Consider the following 20,472-nt stretch of genomic DNA (forward strand, 5'->3'; position numbering starts at 1 on the left):
TAAGGGGCTGGGATACTCGGTATAAGGAGCTGGGACACTCTGTATAAGGGGCTGGGATACTCTGTATAAGATAATGTGATACTCTGTATAAGATAATGTGATACTCTGTATAAGGGGCTGGGGTACTCTGTATAAGATAATGTGATACTCTGTATAAGGGCTGGGATACTCTGTATAAGATAATGTGATACTCTGTATAAGGGCTGGGATACTCTGTATAAGATAATGTGATACTCTGTATAAGGGCTGGGATACTCTGTATAAGATAATGTGATACTCTGTATAAGGGGCTGGGATACTCTGTATAAGATAATGTGATACTCTGTATAAGGGCTGGGATACTCTGTATAAGGAGCTGGGATACTCTGTATAAGATAATGTGATACTCTGTATAAGGGGCTGGGATACTCTGTATAAGATAATGTGATACTCTGTATAAGGGCTGGGATACTCTGTATAAGGAGCTGGGATACTCTGTATAAGATAATGTGATACTCTGTATAAGATAATGTGATACTCTGTATAAGGGGCTGGGATACTCTGTATAAGATAATGTGATACTCTGTATAAGGGCTGGGATACTCTGTATAAGGAGCTGGGATACTCTGTATAAGGAGCTGGGATACTCTGTATAAGATAATGTGATACTCTGTATAAGGGCTGGGATACTCTGTATAAGGGCTGGGATACTCTGTATAAGGAGCTGGGATACTCTGTATAAGGGGCTGGGATACTCTGTATAAGGGGTTGGGATACTCTGTATAAGGGGTTGGGATACTCTGTATAAGGAGCTGGGATACTCTGTATAAGGGGCTGGGATACTCTGTATAAGGGGTTGGGATACTCTGTATAAGGGGTTGGGATACTCTGTATAAGGAGCTGGGATACTCTGTATAAGGGGTTGGGATACTCTGTATAAGGAGCTGGTATACTCTGTATAAGATAATGGGATACTCTGTATAAGATAATGTGATACTCTGTATAAGGAGCTGGGATACTCTGTATAAGGGGCTGGGATACTCTGTATAAGGGGTTGGGATACTCTGTATAAGGGGTTGGGATACTCTGTATAAGGAGCTGGGATACTCTGTATAAGGAGCTGGGATACTCTGTATAAGGAGCTGGGATACTCTGTATAAGGGGTTGGGATACTCTGTATAAGGAGCTGGTATACTCTGTATAAGATAATGGGATACTCTGTATAAGATAATGTGATACTCTGTATAAGGGGCTGGGATACTCTGTATAAGATAATGTGATACTCTGTATAAGATAATGTGATACTCTGTATAAGGGGCTGGGATACTCTGTATAAGGAGCTGGGATACTCTGTATAAGGAGCTGGGATACTCTGTATAAGATAATGTGATACTCTGTATAAGGGGCTGGGATACTCTGTATAAGATAATGTGATACTCTGTATAAGGAGCTGGGATACTCTGTATAAGATAATGTGATACTCTGTATAAGGGGCTGGGATACTCTGTATAAGGAGCTGGGATACTCTGTATAAGGAGCTGGGATACTCTGTATAAGGGCTGGGATACTCTGTATAAGGGGCTGGGATACTCTGTATAAGGGGCTGGGATACTCTGTATAAGGGGCTGGGATACTCTGTATAAGATAATGTGATACTCTGTATAAGGGCTGGGATACTCTGTATAAGGGGTTGGGATACTCTGTATAAGGAGCTGGGATACTCTGTATAAGGAGCTGGGATACTCTGTATAAGGGTTGGGATACTCTGTATAAGGAGCTGTGATACTCTGTATAAGGAGCTGGGATACTCTGTATAAGGATCTGGGATACTCTGTATAAGATAATGTGATACTCTGTATAAGGGGCTGGGATACTCTGTATAAGATAATGTGATACTCTGTATAAGGGCTGGGATACTCTGTATAAGGGCTGGGATACTCTGTATAAGGGGTTGGGATACTCTGTATAAGATAATGTGATACTCTGTATAAGATAATGTGATACTCTGTATAAGGGCTGGGTGCCTGTATTTCCTGTATTGCAGAGATGGGCTGTGCTAATTTGCATACTGTGCCTTGCTGGTGCCAGAGTATCGAACCTCCTGCCACATTCAGCAAAGAACTAAACCGCCATCACCATGGAAACAGGAGCCCTGGTAACAGACGCACAGTCACGCCCCCTGGTCACGTGATTAGAGGAACTCACGCATGCGACGTCAGATGGCTTACTTCCGGGTTCTCGGCAGCAGGTACACTATGGGCTTCCTGGGGCAGGGGCCAAATGGCTAGATAGTGACCTAGATCTCAGGGGTCACAGTGCTAGGGGGGTACACAGTGTGTGGGTCACAGTGCTAGGGGGGTACACAGTGTGTGGGGCACAGTGCTAGGGGGGTACACAGTGTGTGGGTCACAGTGCTAGGGGGGTACAGAGTGTGTATGGGTCACAGTGCTAGGGGGTACACAGTGTGTGGGTCACAGAGCTAGGGGGGTACAGAGTGTGTGTGGGTCACAGTGCTAGGGGGGTACAGAGTGTGTATGGGTCACAGTGCTAGGGGGGTACACAGTGTGTGGGTCACAGTGCTAGGGGGGTACAGAGTGTGTGTGGGTCACAGTGCTAGGGGGGGTACAGAGTGTGGATGGGTCACAGTGCTAGGGGGCTACAGAGTGTGTGTGGGTCACAGTGCTAGGGGGGTACAGAGTGTGTGGGTCACAGTGCAAGGGGGGTACATAGTGTGTGGGTCACAGTGCTAGGGGGTACATAGTGTGTGGGTCACAGTGCTAGGGGGGTACAGAGTGTGTGTGGGTCACAGTGCTAGGGGGGTACAGTGTGGATGGATCACAGTGCTAGGGGGCTACAGAGTGTGTGTGGGTCACAGTGCTAGGCGGGGTACAGAGTGTGGATGGGTCACAGTGCTAGGGGGCTACAGAGTGTGTGTGGGTCACAGTGCTAGGGGGGTACACAGTGTGTGGGTCACAGTGCTAGGTGGGTACATAGTGTGTGGGTCACAGTGCTAGGGGGGTACAGAGTGTGTGTGGGTCACAGTGCTAGGGGGGTACAGAGTGTGGATGGGTCACAGTGCTAGGGGGTACAGAGTGTGTGTGGGTCACAGTGCTAGGGGGGTACAGAGTGTGTGTGGGTCACAGTGCTAGGGGGGTACAGAGTGTGGATGGGTCACAGTGCTAGGGGGCTACAGAGTGTGTGTGGGTCACAGTGCTAGGGGGGTACAGAGTGTGTGGGTCACAGTGCTAGGGGGGTACAGAGTGTGTGGGTCACAGTGCTAGGGGGGTACATAGTGTGTGTGGGTCACAGTGCTAGGGGGGTACAGAGTGTGTGGGTCACAGTGCTAGGGGGCTGCAGAGTGTGTGTGGGTCACAGTGCTAGGCGGGGTACAGAGTGTGGATGGGTCACAGTGCTAGGGGGCTACAGAGTGTGTGTGGGTCACAGTGCTAGGGGGGTACACAGTGTGTGGGTCACAGTGCTAGGGGGGTACATAGTGTGTGGGTCACAGTGCTAGGGGGGTACAGAGTGTGTGTGGATCACAGTGCTAGGGGGGTACAGAGTGTGGATGGGTCACAGTGCTAGGGGGGTACAGAGTGTGGATGTCACAGTGCTAGGGGGGTACAGTGTGGATGGGTCACAGTGCTAGGGGGGTACAGAGTGTGGATGGGTCACAGTGCTAGGGGGGTACAGAGTGTGGATGGGTCACAGTGCTAGGGGGGTACAGAGTGTGGATGGGTACAGAGTGTGTGTGGGTCACAGTGCTAGGGGGGTACAGAGTGTGTGGGTCACAGTGCTAGGGGGCTACAGAGTGTGTGTGGGTCACAGTGCTAGGCGGGGTACAGAGTGTGTGTGGGTCACAGTGCTAGGCGGGGTACAGAGTGTGTGGGTCACAGTGCTAGGGGGTACACAGTGTGTGGGTCACAGTGCTAGGGGGGTATAGAGTGTGTATGGGTCACAGTGCTAGGGGGTACACAGTGTGTGGGTCACAGTGCTAGGGGGGTACACAGTGTGTGGGTCACAGTGCTAGGGGGTACAGAGTGTGGATGGGTCACAGTGCTAGGGGGGTACAGAGTGTGGATGGGTCACAGTGCTAGGGGGTACACAGTGTGTGGGTCACAGTGCTAGGGGGGTACACAGTGTGTGGGTCACAGTGCTAGGGGGTACAGTGTGGATGGGTCACAGTGCTAGGGGGTACAGAGTGTGGATGGGTCACAGTGCTAGGGGGGTACAGAGTGTGGATGGGTCACAGTGCTAGGGGGTACAGAGTGTGGATGGGTCACAGTGCTAGGGGGGTACAGAGTGTGGATGGGTCACAGTGCTAGGGGGTACAGAGTGTGTGTGGGTCACAGTGCTAGGGGGGTACAGAGTGTGGATGGGTCACAGTGCTAGGGGGGTACAGAGTGTGGATGGGTCACAGTGCTGGGGGGTACAGAGTGTGGATGGGTCACAGTGCTAGGGGGGTACAGAGTGTGGATGGGTCACAGTGCTAGGGGGTACAGAGTTTGTGTGGGTCACAGTGCTAGGGGGGTACAGAGTGTGTGTGGGTCACAGTGCTAGGGGGCTACAGAGTGTGTGTGGGTCACAGTGCTAGGTGGGGTACAGAGTGTGTGTGGGTCACAGTGCTAGGGGGGTACAGAGTGTGTGGGTCACAGTGCTAGGGGGCTACAGAGTGTGTGTGGGTCACAGTGCTAGGCGGGGTGCAGAGTGTGGATGGCTCACAGTGCTAGGGGGCTACAGAGTGTGTGTGGGTCACAGTGCTAGGGGGGTACAGAGTGTGTGGGTCACAGTGCTAGGGGGGTACAGAGTGTGTGGGTCACAGTGCTAGGGGGGTACAGAGTGTGTGTGGGTCACAGTGCTAGGGGGGTACAGAGTGTGGATGGATCACAGTGCTAGGGGGCTACAGAGTGTGTGTGGGTCACAGTGCTAGGCGGGGTACAGAGTGTGGATTGGTCACAGTGCTAGGGGCTACAGAGTGTGTGTGGGTCACAGTGCTAGGGGGGTACATAGTGTGTGGGTCACAGTGCTAGGGGGGTACATAGTGTGTGGGTCACAGTGCTAGGGGGGTACATAGTGTGGATGGGTCACAGTGCTAGGGGGGTACAGAGTGTGGATGGGTCACAGTGCTAGGGGGGTACAGAGTGTGGATGTCACAGTGCTAGGGGGGTACAGAGTGTGGATGGGTCACAGTGCTAGGGGGGTACAGAGTGTGGATGGGTCACAGTGCTAGGGGGGTACAGAGTGTGGATGGGTCACAGTGCTAGGGGGGTACAGAGTGTGTGTGGGTCACAGTGCTAGGGGGGTACAGAGTGTGTGTGGGTCACAGTGCTAGGGGGCTACAGAGTGTGTGTGGGTCACAGTGCTAGGCGGGGTACAGAGTGTGTGTGGGTCACAGTGCTAGGCGGGGTACAGAGTGTGTGGGTCACAGTGCTAGGGGGTACACAGTGTGTGGGTCACAGTGCTAGGGGGGTACAGAGTGTGTGTGGGTCACAGTGCTAGGGGGGTACAGAGTGTGGATGGATCACAGTGCTAGGGGGGTACAGAGTGTGTGGGTCACAGTGCTAGGGGGCTACAGAGTGTGTGTGGGTCACAGTGCTAGGCGGGGTACAGAGTGTGGATTGGTCACAGTGCTAGGGGGCTACAGAGTGTGTGGGTCACAGTGCTAGGGGGGTACATAGTGTGTGGGTCACAGTGCTAGGGGGGTACATAGTTTGTGGGTCACAGTGCTAGGGGGTACATAGTGTGTGGGTCACAGTGCTAGGGGGGTACATAGTGTGTGTGGGTCACAGTGCTAGGGGGGTACAGAGTGTGGATGGGTCACAGTGCTAGGGGGGTACAGAGTGTGGATGTCACAGTGCTAGGGGGTACAGAGTGTGGATGGGTCACAGTGCTAGGGGGTACAGAGTGTGGATGGGTCACAGTGCTAGGGGGGTACAGAGTGTGGATGGGTCACAGTGCTAGGGGGGTACAGAGTGTGTGTGGGTCACAGTGCTAGGGGGGTACAGAGTGTGTGTGGGTCACAGTGCTAGGGGGGTACAGAGTGTGTGTGGGTCACAGTGCTAGGGGGCTACAGAGTGTGTGTGGGTCACAGTGCTAGGCGGGGTACAGAGTGTGTGTGGGTCACAGTGCTAGGCGGGGTACAGAGTGTGTGGGTCACAGTGCTAGGGGGTACACAGTGTGTGGGTCACAGTGCTAGGGGGGTACAGAGTGTGTATGGGTCACAGTGCTAGGGGGGTACACAGTGTGTGGGTCACAGTGCTAGGGGGGTACACAGTGTGTGGGTCACAGTGCTAGGGGGTACAGAGTGTGGATGGGTCACAGTGCTAGGGGGTACAGAGTGTGGATGGGTCACAGTGCTAGGGGGGTACAGAGTGTGTGGGTCACAGTGCTAGGGGGGTACACAGTGTGTGGGTCACAGTGCTAGGGGGGTACAGTGTGGATGGGTCACAGTGCTAGGGGGTACAGAGTGTGGATGGGTCACAGTGCTAGGGGGTACAGAGTGTGGATGGGTCACAGTGCTAGGGGGGTACAGAGTGTGGATGGGTCACAGTGCTAGGGGGGTACAGAGTGTGGATGGGTCACAGTGCTAGGGGGTACAGAGTGTGGATGGGTCACAGTGCTAGGGGGGTACAGAGTGTGGATGGGTCACAGTGCTAGGGGGCTACAGAGTGTGTGTGGGTCACAGTGCTAGGCGGGGTACAGAGTGTGTGGGTCACAGTGCTAGGGGGTACACAGTGTGTGGGTCACAGTGCTAGGGGGGTACAGAGTGTGTATGGGTCACAGTGCTAGGGGGGTACACAGTGTGTGGGTCACAGTGCTAGGGGGGTACACAGTGTGTGGGTCACAGTGCTAGGGGGTACAGAGTGTGGATGGGTCACAGTGCTAGGGGGTACAGAGTGTGGATGGGTCACAGTGCTAGGGGGGTACAGAGTGTGTGGGTCACAGTGCTAGGGGGGTACACAGTGTGTGGGTCACAGTGCTAGGGGGGTACAGTGTGGATGGGTCACAGTGCTAGGGGGTACAGAGTGTGGATGGGTCACAGTGCTAGGGGGGTACAGAGTGTGGATGGGTCACAGTGCTAGGGGGGTACAGAGTGTGGATGGGTCACAGTGCTAGGGGGGTACAGAGTGTGGATGGGTCACAGTGCTAGGGGGGTACAGAGTGTGGATGGGTCACAGTGCTAGGGGGGTACAGAGTGTGGATGGGTCACAGTGCTAGGGGGGTACAGAGTGTGGATGGGTCACAGTGCTAGGGGGGTACAGAGTGTGGATGGGTCACAGTGCTAGGGGGGTACAGAGTGTGGATGGGTCACAGTGCTAGGGGGGTACAGAGTGTGGATGGGTCACAGTGCTAGGGGGGTACAGAGTGTGTGTGTCACGATACCTTACCTGTCATCCTCGGACCCACGCAGTACAGCATCCTCCTTCACTGAGCGGCACGGCACCTCTGACGCCGGCCGCTCACTCAGAGCGGAATTTCTAACTTCGGCGCATGCGCGCCACTGCCGTCGGCTGGAAGCCGACAGGATCATGACGCAACCACGCACCCGGACCTTTTGGGGGCGTGGTTTTAAAGCAAAATACACCACACTATAAAAGGGCTGTCTTGACAGCAGTAAGACGCCCTAGTGTGGTTCTTGCTGGTTCCCATAGTGCTCTTTATGTATATTGGTATTCTCTCCTGGTATTTGACTTTTGGCTACTCTATTTGACTATTCTACTCTCTGGTTCCCTGTACTTTGGCTTGTTATTCGTTATTCCGTCTTCTGTTATCCCTTGACCTCTGGCTATCCCATTTGACTACTCTAACGTGAGCCCGGCCATTCTAAGGTCCGGTATACGTTCTATAGTTAGGTTGCACTCTGCGTGAAGGGGTCACTGTCGTGACATTACACTAGGGCCATGGACCCTGCAGGTGTTAACCCTCTTGGGCTTGTTGCGGACAATAGGTTTGAGGAGCTGGACCATCGTATGGACCAGATCGCCCTCGCCGTACAGACATTAATCAACCGCACTGCTTATCTCCAGCCGGAGGAGCAGACTCCTAGTCTGAGACCCCAAGAACATCCCATGGAAGTGCTACCTACAGGCACTTCCAATCAGGCTACAGCACCTCTCAGGTATGGGGGTGATCCTAACGGATGCAGGGGGTTCCTAAATCAGATAAGCATATATTTTGAACTCCATCCTAGAGCTTACCCTACCGATAGAGCTAAGATTGGGTATATTATCACCCTGTTAGTAGATAAGGCTTTAACCTGGGCTAATCCCTTGTGGGAGAATGACAACCCCATAGTCTTTAATTACACTAACTTTGTTGCAGCTTTCAGGAGAACTTTTGATACCCCAGGCAGAAAGACTAACGCTGCCAAATCCTTATTGCGTTTAAGACAAAATACCCGTTCTCTAGTAGATTATGCCTTAGAATTCCGTACTTTAGCTGCAGAAGTCAGATGGAACGAACAAGCATTCGTAGATGTGTTCCTGAATGGAGTGTCTGATAGAATCCTAGATGAAGTGGCCACAAGAGATTTACCAGATACTCTAGAGGAGCTAATAACATATTTAGCTCATATTGATGAACGTCTTAGGTATAGGCAGAATACCAGAGAGAGACCTAGGAGAGTACCGGAACGTCTTGCTCTAACCTATCCCTCGTCCGAAACCCCTCCAGAACCCATGCAATTAGGGGCTACAAGATTGTCTGAGACAGAGAGACAATACCGTAGGAGGGAAGGTTTATGTTTGTATTGTGGCAGGAAGGGACATACACGAGTGAATTGTCCTAACCGGCCGGAAAACTCTCGCACCTAAGTTCACAAGGGGGACAGGCCTTGGGTGTTATGTGTATGTCCTCCTTCAATGATAAAAAAGATCTCCGGCTTCTTCTACCTATTACTTTAGAATGGGAGGGAAAGAAAATATCCACCCTTGCTTTAATTGATTCTGGGGCTGCTGAGAATTTTGTAGATCTCTCATTCGGGCAGAAAAATACCCTTCCATTCCAAAAAAGATCGGCACCCTTGGCCGTTGAGGCCATAGATGGTAGACCATTATCGATACCTCTTATTACCCAGGAGACCATTCCTCTAGTATTATCTACAGGTCTTCTTCATAGGGAGGTTATCATTCTGCAACAGATAACATCTCCTATTTTTCCTGTAATACTTGGGTTTCCTTGGTTAGTCCAGCATAATCCGTCGATTGACTGGGAAAAGAAGGAGATCATTAAGTGGGGAGATTCTTGTCACAGTAAATGCATTACTCCGATTAAACCAGTAGGCTTAATCAATATACCTACTATGGAACCATTGACCACCCAAATACCCAACCAATATATTGATCTTAAAGATGTCTTTGAACCTAAAGAGGCAGAAAAATTACCTCCCCATCGTCCCTATGATTGTCCTATTGAATTGTTGCCTGGTACTATGCCTCCACGAGGTACGGTTTATCCCCTGTCGATGGCCGAGAATAAAGTATTAGAGGAGTACATTGCCGAGAATTTAAAGAAAGGGTTTATCACTAAATCTTCATCGCCCGCGGGTGCGGGGTTTTTCTTTGTATCTAAGAAAGAAGGGGATTTAAGACCCTGTATTGATTACAGAGGTTTGAATAAGATTACTATCCGTAATGCTTATCCTATTCCCTTAGTGACTGAACTATTTGACAGGTTAAAAGGAGCTACTGTCTTTTCTAAACTAGATTTGCGGGGAGCATATAATTTAATCAGAATAAAAGAAGGGCATGAATGGAAGACTGCTTTTAATACTCGTTATGGTCATTATGAGTATCGAGTTATGCCCTTCGGCTTATGCAACGCCCCAGCAGTCTTTCAGGACTTCATCAATGATGTGTTGCGAGACTTTTTACAAATGTTTGTAATCGTATATTTGGATGATATCCTGATTTACTCTAAAAACATGAACGAACACTATGAACATGTCAGATTGGTTCTTTCAAGGTTATTAGAGAATGGTCTCTATTGTAAATTGGAGAAATGTTTGTTCCACAAGGAAGAAGTGCATTTCCTGGGATATATCATTTCTAGTACGGGTTTCCAAATGGAGCCGAAAAAGTTAGAAGCCATTCAGCAATGGCCCTTACCAGTTGGACTTAAAGCAATCCAACGCTTCTTGGGGTTTGCCAATTACTATAGAAAATTCATAAAAGGATTCTCTTCAATAACAGCCCCTATTACTGCTATGACTAAGAAGGGAAGAAATCACAGGGAATGGTGTACTGAAGCTAAAAGAGCTTTTGATTTATTGAAAGAAGCCTTTTCCTCAGCACCAGTATTAAGACACCCTGATCCTTCTCGTCCTTTCATACTGGAAGTAGATGCATCCGAGTCAGGGATAGGAGCAATACTATCTCAAAGACCTTCGGATGATCAACCATTGCATCCTTGTGGGTTTTTTTCTAAAAAATTAACGGAAACTGAGAAGAGATACGATATAGGGGAGAGAGAGTTGTTGGCAATTATTTCTGCCCTTAAAGAATGGCGATACTTGCTTGAAGGGTCACCCATCCCTGTTACCATTTTTACAGATCATAAAAACCTCTCTTACTTCAGTGAAGCCAAGAAAATGTCTGACAGACAAGTACGTTGGTCTTTATACCTCAATCGTTTCAATTATGTTGTTACATACAGGCCAGGGTCAAAAAATACTAAGGCTGATGCTCTATCCCGCCAATATGAACCTGTTACTTCCTCCAATGAAGTTATGTCCTCTTTAATCCCTCATAATCGTATTGTAGCAACTGTCTATGCAAAAGTCTCATCGGGATTAATAGAGGAGATCTCTACATTCCAAGATCGTACTACCTTGACTGTTCCACAAGGAAAACTATATGTGCCATTAACCTATCGGAATAGAGTACTATCCCTCATGCATGACTCCAAAATGGCAGGGCATCAAGGGATACATAAAACCACATCATTGCTGGCGGAACGGTTCTGGTGGCCTTCCTACAAGAAGGATGTGCGTGAGTTTGTCCTTGCTTGTAATATTTGTTCCACTACAAAATCGCCCAAGGGTCGTCCTATAGGACTCCTCATGCCCTTACCTATTCCAGAGACTCCATGGTCAAGTATTGCTATGGATTTCGTAGTAGACCTACCCCCTTCTAAGAACTACACTGTCGTATTAACGATAATTGACAGATTCTCCAAGATGTCTCATTTGGTTCCTCTTTATAAATTACCTACATCATCTGAACTGGCGTATATATTTATAAGAGAAGTGGTCCGTTTACATGGGGTACCCCATGATATTGTCTCTGATAGAGAAACAAACAAGAAAAAATAGTGGTAAACCGCGCCCAAACAGTACAAGTAATAATAAAATCGTATACATACAAATAGTCCTATAATAAGGAATGTATGGAACCTTCAATAAAAAATACAAAATAGTAATGGTGCAGTATATCAGGCAAGTAAAAAGTGGTTAAAACTTTATAAAAGACTAACTCACACTTTGCAGAGCTACTCAGAGCTCTGCCGTATAGCGCCTAGACGGTACAATCCCCGTCTCGGGATGTCAAGTGCTGGTGCAGTGCGTGATCCAATCCTCAGTAGTATATGGAAGAAAATATAGAGATAGGATCCAATAGTACAGCATGTATTGCAAACAGTGTTGGTAAAAAAGGAAAAATATCCTACTTACAAATTTTGGAGCAAATATCTTGCTCTGGTATGTACAGCATACGGTGGTATAATCCCCACCAACGGATATAAATCAGGATGCAGGAAAATCAGGAACAGCAGATAAAATAGTAAAAACTATAGCTTTATTTAAAGTATAAAATATAACAAATATATATAAAATCAATAACTTAACGCGTTTCGCCCGGTCTGGGGCTTCTTCAGAAGTATAAAGTCCAAGTTTGGATAAAATCCGCTTATATAGGGGTTCCTGATTGGTAAAATTAAGTCCTGATGTGTTTTGGCTTCCTACTTCCGGGTCGCGCACGTCGCCCGGAAGTGACGTCATCATGTCGTTCCGTGGCATGCTGGGACATGTAGTCTCCCGCCGTTTGTGTTATATGTAACACAGGAAGTGATGCTAGTGTGGCTCCTGGTGCCTTATGGGGCATGTAGTTCACAGTGTCCTCTTTCACAGAAGTGTAGTTTCGTTACCCGGAAGTGACGATTGTTATTAAGAATTAAAAAGATACCTTCAATTATAAAATTTATCTGTTCCTCTTTCATCTTATTGTGTCTTTCTAAAATAGTTTTTACAGCTCTACAGCCTCTTTCATGCTCGATAATAGTATATAGAGACTGCACATCACAGGTTATAAGTATATAGTCATCTTCCCACTTTATCGTCTTTAATTCTTTTATATTTTATATTATATATATATATATATATATATTTTTTACACCACCTCTCAAGTACCACTTTAAGACTTTTATGCATGGTTCACTTTATGCATGTGTATTTTTTATACATGTTTTATATATTGTTACATGTTTATGTGTTCCATATATACCTTCACTTTTTAATCATATCTCCATTTTATGTATTACACTATTGCCCCCTATGTAGGAATATGCCTTTGTTGTCTCCTTTATTAGAATTACCTCTTACTGTTTATGTATAATTTCCTATATTTATAATTATGTTTGTTTATCCCTTCATAATCAACTTAAGTGTTTTTTGAGACATCATTTGGCTTTTTTACTTATTATTCCCTTTGTGTATTCCAATTCAATATCGGCATTTTGCCGAACTGCATATCCCATGATACCATGCAATGCGATACGTCACTTCCGGGTAACGAAACTACACTTCTGTGAAAGAGGACACTGTGAACTACATGCCCCATAAGGCACCAGGAGCCACACTAGCATCACTTCCTGTGTTACATATAACACAAACGGCGGGAGACTACATGTCCCAGCATGCCACGGAACGACATGATGACGTCACTTCCGGGCGACGTGCGCGACCCGGAAGTAGGAAGCCAAAACACATCAGGACTTAATTTTACCAATCAGGAACCCCTATATAAGCGGATTTTATCCAAACTTGGACTTTATACTTCTGAAGAAGCCCCAGACCGGGCGAAACGCGTTAAGTTATTGATTTTATATATATTTGTTATATTTTATACTTTAAATAAAGCTATAGTTTTTACTATTTTATCTGCTGTTCCTGATTTTCCTGCATCCTGATTTATATCCGTTGGTGGGGATTATACCACCGTATGCTGTACATACCAGAGCAAGATATTTGCTCCAAAATTTGTAAGTAGGATATTTTTCCTTTTTTACCAACACTGTTTGCAATACATGCTGTACTATTGGATCCTATCTCTATATTTTCTTCCATATACTACTGAGGATTGGATCACGCACTGCACCAGCACTTGACATCCCGAGACGGGGATTGTACCGTCTAGGCGCTATACGGCAGAGCTCTGAGTAGCTCTGCAAAGTGTGAGTTAGTCTTTTATAAAGTTTTAACCACTTTTTACTTGCCTGATATACTGCACCATTACTATTTTGTATTTTTTATTGAAGGTTCCATACATTCCTTATTATAGGACTATTTGTATGTATACGATTTTATTATTACTTGTACTGTTTGGGCGCGGTTTACCACTATTTTTTCTTGTTTGTTTCACTATTCTGAGTAGGCATTGGGAATTCCTGCTCGGTTCACTGCTGCCCCCTAAAAGTGTATTTAGTGAGCGCCTATTTCTCTTGTTTTTTTACTGTCTCTGATAGAGGGCCTCAATTTATTTCTCGTTTCTGGAAATCATTTTGTGGACAGTTAGGTATCAACCTTAACCTTTCCTCTTCTTATCATCCCCAATCTAATGGGGTTACAGAAAGGATGAACCAATGCCTGGAACAATACATCCGTTGTTTCACTTCGGTTCATCAAGATGACTGGGCGGACCTGTTACCATGGGCAGAATTTGCTCACAATCATCATGTCCATGAATCCACTTTACACAGCCCGTTTTTTTTATAAATTATGGGTTTAATCCTACAACTTTACCGAGTTCCATTCATTCTACCGGAGTGCCAAGTGTAGATAACACCGTTAGGAACATGAGGGAGACTTGGTTAGGGGTTAAACAAATATTGACTCAAAGGGCTAGTGTGTACAAAGCCAATGCGGATAGGCATCGGAAACCTGCTCCCACGTTCATGATCGGGGATAAAGTGTGGTTAAGTACCCGTAACATTAGACTTAAGGTCCCATCTATGAAATTCGCTCCCAGATTCATTGGTCCATTTCAGGTTCTCAAGCGTATCAACCCTGTTTGTTACAGTCTTCGTTTGCCCTCTAATATGAAAATACCGAATTCGTTCCATGTCTCACTTCTCAAACCATTAATTTGTAATCGGTTTACTCGTAATACCCCTCCTCCTCTTCCTGAAGTTGTGGAGGGACAAAACGAATATGAGGTGAGGTCTATTTTGGATTCTCGTTTTTCTAGGGGTAAACTTCAATACCTTTTAGACTGGAAGGGTTATGGACCTGAGGATCGTTCGTGGGTGGACGCTTCTGATGTGCACGCCCCCCGCCTGATTCGTTTATTTGAAAGGAGGCGTTCTAACCGCCCTGGGGGCGGTCCTTGTGGGGGGGGTACTGTCACGATACCTTACCTGTCATCCTCGGACCCACGCAGTACAGCATCCTCCTTCACTGAGCGGCACGGCACCTCTGACGCCGGCCGCTCACTCAGAGCGGAATTTCTAACTTCGGCGCATGCGCGCCACTGCCGTCGGCTGGAAGCCGACAGGATCATGACGCAACCACGCACCCGGACCTTTTGGGGGCGTGGTTTTAAAGCAAAATACACCACACTATAAAAGGGCTGTCTTGACAGCAGTAAGACGCCCTAGTGTGGTTCTTGCTGGTTCCCATAGTGCTCTTTATGTATATTGGTATTCTCTCCTGGTATTTGACTTTTGGCTACTCTATTTGACTATTCTACTCTCTGGTTCCCTGTACTTTGGCTTGTTATTCGTTATTCCGTCTTCTGTTATCCCTTGACCTCTGGCTATCCCATTTGACTACTCTAACGTGAGCCCGGCCATTCTAAGGTCCGGTATACGTTCTATAGTTAGGTTGCACTCTGCGTGAAGGGGTCACTGTCGTGACAGTGTGTGGGTCACAGTGCTAGGGGGTACAGAGTGTGTGTGGGTCACAGTGCTAGGGGGTACAGAGTGTGTGTGGGTCACAGTGCTAGGGGGTACAGAGTGTGTGGGTCACAGTGCTAGAAGGGTACACAGTGTGGATGGTCACAGTGCTAGGGGGGTACACAGTGTGGATGGTCACAGTGCTAGGGGGTACAGAGTGTGTATGGGTCACAGTGCTAGGGGGTACAGAGTGTGTGGGTCACAGTGCTAGGGGGTACAGAGTGTGTGGGTCACAGTGCTAGGGGGTACAGAGTGTGTGGGTCACAGTGCTAGGGGGGTACAGAGTGTGGATGGGTCACAGTGCTAGGGGGTACACAGTGTGTGGGTCACAGTGCTAGGGGGTACACAGTGTGGATGGGTCACAGTGCTAGGGGGGTACACAGTGTGTGGGTCACAGTGCTAGGGGGTACAGAGTGTGTGTGGGTCACAGTGCTAGGGGGTACAGTGTGTGTGGGTCACAGTGCTAGGGGGTACAGTGTGTGTATGGGTCACAGTGCTAGGGGGATACAGAGTGTGTATGGGTCACAGTGCTAGGGGGATACAGAGTGTGTATGGGTCACAGTGCTAGGGGGATACAGAGTGTGTATGGGTTACAGTGCCAGGGGGGGACAGAGTGTGTATGGGTTACAGTGCCAGGGGGGGACAGTGTGTATGGGTTACAGTGCCAGGGGGGTACAGAGTGTGTATGGGTCACAGTGCCATGGGGGTACAGAGTGTGTATGGGTCACAGTGCCATGGGGGTACAGAGTGTGTATGGGTCACAGTGCCATGGGGGTACAGAGTGTGTATGGGTCACAGTGCCATGGGGGTACAGAGTGTGTATGGGTCACAGTGCCATGGGGGGTACAGGGAGTGTATGGGTCACAGTGCCATAGGGGGTACAGGGAGTGTATGGGTCACATTGCTAGGGGGGTACAGGGAGTGTATGGGTCACATTGCTAGGGGGGTACAGGGAGTGTATGGGTCACATTGCTAGGGCGGTACAGGGAGTGTATGGGTCACATTGCTAGGGCGGTACAGGGAGTGTATGGGTCACATTGCTAGGGCGGTACAGGGAGTGTATGGGTCACATTGCTAGGGCGGTACAGGGAGTGTATGGGTCACATTGCTAGGGCGGTACAGGGAGTGTATGGGTCACATTGCTAGGGGGTACAGGGAGTGTATGGGTCACATTGCTAGGGGGTACAGGGAGTGTATGGGTCACAGTGCTAGGGGGGTACAGGGAGTGTATGGGTCACAGTGCTAGCTGGGTACAGGGAGTGTATGGGTCACAGTGCTAGGGGGTACAGGGAGTGTATGGGTCACAGTGCTAGGGGGGTACAGGGAGTGTATGGGTCACAGTGCTAGCGGGGTACAGGGAGTGTATGGGTCACAGTGCTAGGGGGGTACAGGGAGTGTATGGGTCACAGTGCTAGCGGGGTACAGGGAGTGTATGGGTCACAGTGCTAGGGGGTACAGGGAGTGTATGGGTCACAGTGCTAGGGGGTACAGGGAGTGTATGGGTCACAGTGCTAGCTGGGTACAGGGAGTGTATGGGTCACAGTGCTAGCTGGGTACAGGGAGTGTATGGGTCACATTGCTAGGGGGGTACAGGGAGTGTATGGGTCACAGTGCTAGCTGGGTACAGGGAGTGTATGGGTCACAGTGCACTAAAATATCTATTTTATAGAAATGATTTGTGTAGCAAAGATTATGGTGGTGGATGGCAAGAGACTGGGAAAGGGAGGAGATTGCAGGGAAGGAAGAAGGTCTTTTAGTAAAGATTTACGTATTTCACACAATTTTATGTTTGAAAGGGATATGTAATGGTTTTGAAATATGTCCCCCCCACAGTTTTTAATTTGCAACAAATGCATGATTTATTTTGCAGCACACTGTGCCTTCTTTTGAAAACCCCCAAGGCATGAAATAAAGGCATACTAAGCTCCCATTATGTTGAAATGTGATATTGCAACAGAGATCCAGGCCCTGTTCAATAAACGGTTCCAGTATGTGAAGGAGACAGACTGGGTTCTTCCTGATCTCTCCGAGGCCTTCATATGTGAACATGAGGAGTTTAGTGCGCTTCAAGTCTTCAAAAGCTCCCTGAACCAAGTAAAGAACCTTCTCAGCGACAAAAAGTTGGATGACTGGCATCGACACACATCGTTCACAAACAGGGCAGGCAAGATAGTGTCAGAGGTGAGAAAATGTGCTAATGCTGAGCTCTGCACACAGGCTTGGTGTAAATTCCATGAGATTGTGTGTTCATATCCTCTTCTACCTCTGGAATCTCTATGGAACAAGGAGTTAAACACCATTCATATTTGTGAAGCCCCAGGAGCCTTTGTATCCAGCCTCAACCATTTCCTAAAATCCCAAGATAGGCATTGTGATTGGAACTGGGTAGCCAATACTCTTAACCCTTACCATGAAGCCAACGACGGGCTAGTTATGATTGCCGATGATCGCTTGATTGCCAACACGTTGCCTTGGTGGTTTTTTGGTCCTGACAATACCGGGGACATCATGAGTCTGAAACACCTGTTTGAGTTACAGCATTTCACCAGCAATATGTCTACTGTCCATCTTGTTACCGCAGACGGAAGTTTTGATTGTCAAGGAAATCCTGGGGAGCAGGAGTCTCTCGTGTCTCCTCTTCATTACTGCGAAGTTGTCACCTGCCTGATGCTGCTTGGCCAGGGAGGATCTTTTGTCTTGAAAATGTTCACCCTGTTTGAGCATTCCTCTGTTAACCTTATGTACTTCCTGAACTGTTGCTTCGATCAAGTACACGTTATCAAGCCAGGAACAAGCAAAGCAGGAAACTCCGAGGTCTATATCGTATGCCTAGGTTACTTGGGAAAAGATGCACTTGAGGGTCTTCTATCTAAAATGACTGAGAATTTTGGAAAGCAGATTGTCACAAAGTCTCTATTCCCTCAAAAATCCATCCCAGCTTCCTTCCTCAGGTGCCACAAGGAATGCTGTGATGTGTTCTACAAGCATCAGACAGAGACTATTATGGAAAATCTCAATCTGTTTTCATGTATGGGGGAGCAAGAAAAATTCCGTCTGAATGAATTGCGGGATTATGCAGTTAAATACTATATCAGAAATTTCCATGTTAAACGCATTCCCCGGAAGCAGTGGCTTGTGAAGAATCCACAGTTTGGGTGCAGTGTGAACAGTCGATGGGTGGGAGTCCGGGCCTGTCGTTCAGAGTCTTTTAATGAAAGGAAGCAGCTGGAAATGCTGAGCTGGGCAGAGAAAGTGGCCAATGGCTTCTTTAGTCCTTGGTTAAAAGAGCATGTTCAGAAGAACCTTGGAGCTGATTGCTTTCTGCAGTTACCATACGATGAGTTAAAAACCAATGAATGGTTCATTGTGGAGGGGAAACAACTTGCTAGGATCCACAGCTCACCTTTCTGTGATAGTAGACTGATAAAATGTTTAAATGAAACCATTGATGAATGCTTTACGATCATCTCAATGGGTCCCGAAGTGTTCCCAAGCTGTCCAATGTGCAGCTGTGTGACAGAGGAGGCTGTTTGTTTGGAGTTACTAAGGATGTCTAAGAGCAGAGAACACTTCATAGTCTGTGGAGCTCATTCTCTCTTTCAGTTTCTCAATGCCAAAAACATACCCTGTGATTTCATTGACTCCCCTCTAGATTTCAGGAGTTTATCTGTCCTCCATGATGGAGATCCTGCCTATCAGAAGGTGCTTCTTACTTGGATATTGCAGGGCTTGCAGCAGACGCGAGATGGCGGCTCCTTGGTTCTTCCTATCCTTTCTTCCTTCACTCGTTTTACGGCCAGTATAGTCTACATCCTGTATCACTGCTTTGAGTTGATTACATTCACCTGTCCAACTAGCAGCCTCGCTGTGGGAACAGATGCCATACTGATTTGCTCTGGGTTCAATGCTTCACCAGCCCCTACTGTGGATTATTTGTTCCAATTAATGGAAAGGACAGAGGAGTTAAGGGGCTCTGGAGTCAGCCAGCAGGTGTTGGAGTTCATACCCATGGAGGCTCTACTACAGGGGCCCTTGCTGGCATTTTTATGGACCCTCAATACTGCCATTCTTGAATACAGACTGCATGTATTTGGGCAGCTAGAATGTGAAAAGGCTTGTAAAAAGCAGTCAAATGATATTCCCCAAAATGGAGGCCAAACGTAAGCCTTCCATCAGTACGTGACCATTAACAGATTAGTTTTGTGTATGTTTGCACCTTCGTATCAGGCAAACACGTGTGTGTGTGTGTGTGTGTGTGCATTTTTTTTTTTTTTTGTCAGTACCTGCCGATATGGCTTTTCATGGTTTCCTAAGCCTGTTCTTTCAGCAATGTACCCATTAAGCTGTGGTTTTTCCTTTCATTTCCCTCCAGGCATTGTTCTTTTCTTATTCCGCTATGCTTTATGTAAAGCCCCAATCATGCCGGTCTTGTCATTGTGTAATAAATGATGTCCAAGTTCCGGGGTAATCGCTGTTAAGATTATACCACATTGGTTCATGTGTTATTGTTTTGTTTTACTGCAACATACACATTAAACTATCATACTTTTTTTTTATGTGCTAGTGACTTTTTTTTTTTGATAGCTGATTTCTGAGCTTGTGAGCATCACATAGAAACTCATTATCTACAAATAATAAATTCCAGTGTGTAAATACCTGTAAAGAAATGTGATGATTTTAAAAATAGTTTCTGAATGGAGAGAGTAAGAGATGAGGGTCACTGTGTCATTTTCCTTATTGAACTGAAGTAGTCGCTGTGACAGACCATCAGGAACTGAATGGCTTATAACGTTTTAATCTAATGCCAGCATATGCACAGGTACCCATTCCCAGCATGCTCTCCTAGATATATCTAAAATGATATCCAAACAGATGGCTGGATACATCGAACAGAAGATTCCGGAATACGTATTGAGTCAGCCTATCCTCGGCTCTGTTCTTACAGCACCCACAGAAGGGGTTTTGTTTGTTTTTCTGCCATTTTAATAACCTGAATGGTACATTGTAGGCATTTTGGATTCGATAAATCAAAATGTTGATATATTCTCACTACATATCAAAACGGCACAACAGTAACAATAGTATTCACTACAATGACCATTCAAGGTGAATTTCTAATTCTACACCACAGTAGATAGACAGGGAGAATATTTCCAATTTGGTTCTTTCTATCTAACATTTGAAATTCACTCTGTAATACCCAAGTGACAGAAAATATGGTAAACGCGACTTGGTTCTTTGGTAAACGTGACTTGGTCTCTCTGTATCCAGAGAGGCCTGTCTTGCCTTGCCTGTCCTGTATCCAGAGAGGCCTGTCTTGCCTTGCCTGCC

General features: G+C 47.3%; 1 protein-coding gene across 1 annotated transcript; it reads left to right on the plus strand.

Moving 5' to 3' along the window:
- The first annotated feature begins 2,165 nt into the window (after positions 1-2,165).
- On the plus strand, positions 2,166-19,697 carry CMTR2 (cap methyltransferase 2). Its single transcript, XM_063438337.1, has 2 exons — positions 2,166-2,227; positions 17,012-19,697. Exon 2 carries the CDS (start codon positions 17,074-17,076, stop codon positions 19,303-19,305), a length of 2,232 nt encoding a protein of 743 aa, XP_063294407.1. The 5' UTR covers positions 2,166-2,227; positions 17,012-17,073; the 3' UTR covers positions 19,306-19,697.
- Positions 19,698-20,472: the final 775 nt, after the last annotated feature.

Source organism: Pelobates fuscus, chromosome 12, assembly GCF_036172605.1.
Source record: "Pelobates fuscus isolate aPelFus1 chromosome 12, aPelFus1.pri, whole genome shotgun sequence".
Lineage (NCBI taxonomy): Eukaryota > Metazoa > Chordata > Amphibia > Anura > Pelobatidae > Pelobates > Pelobates fuscus.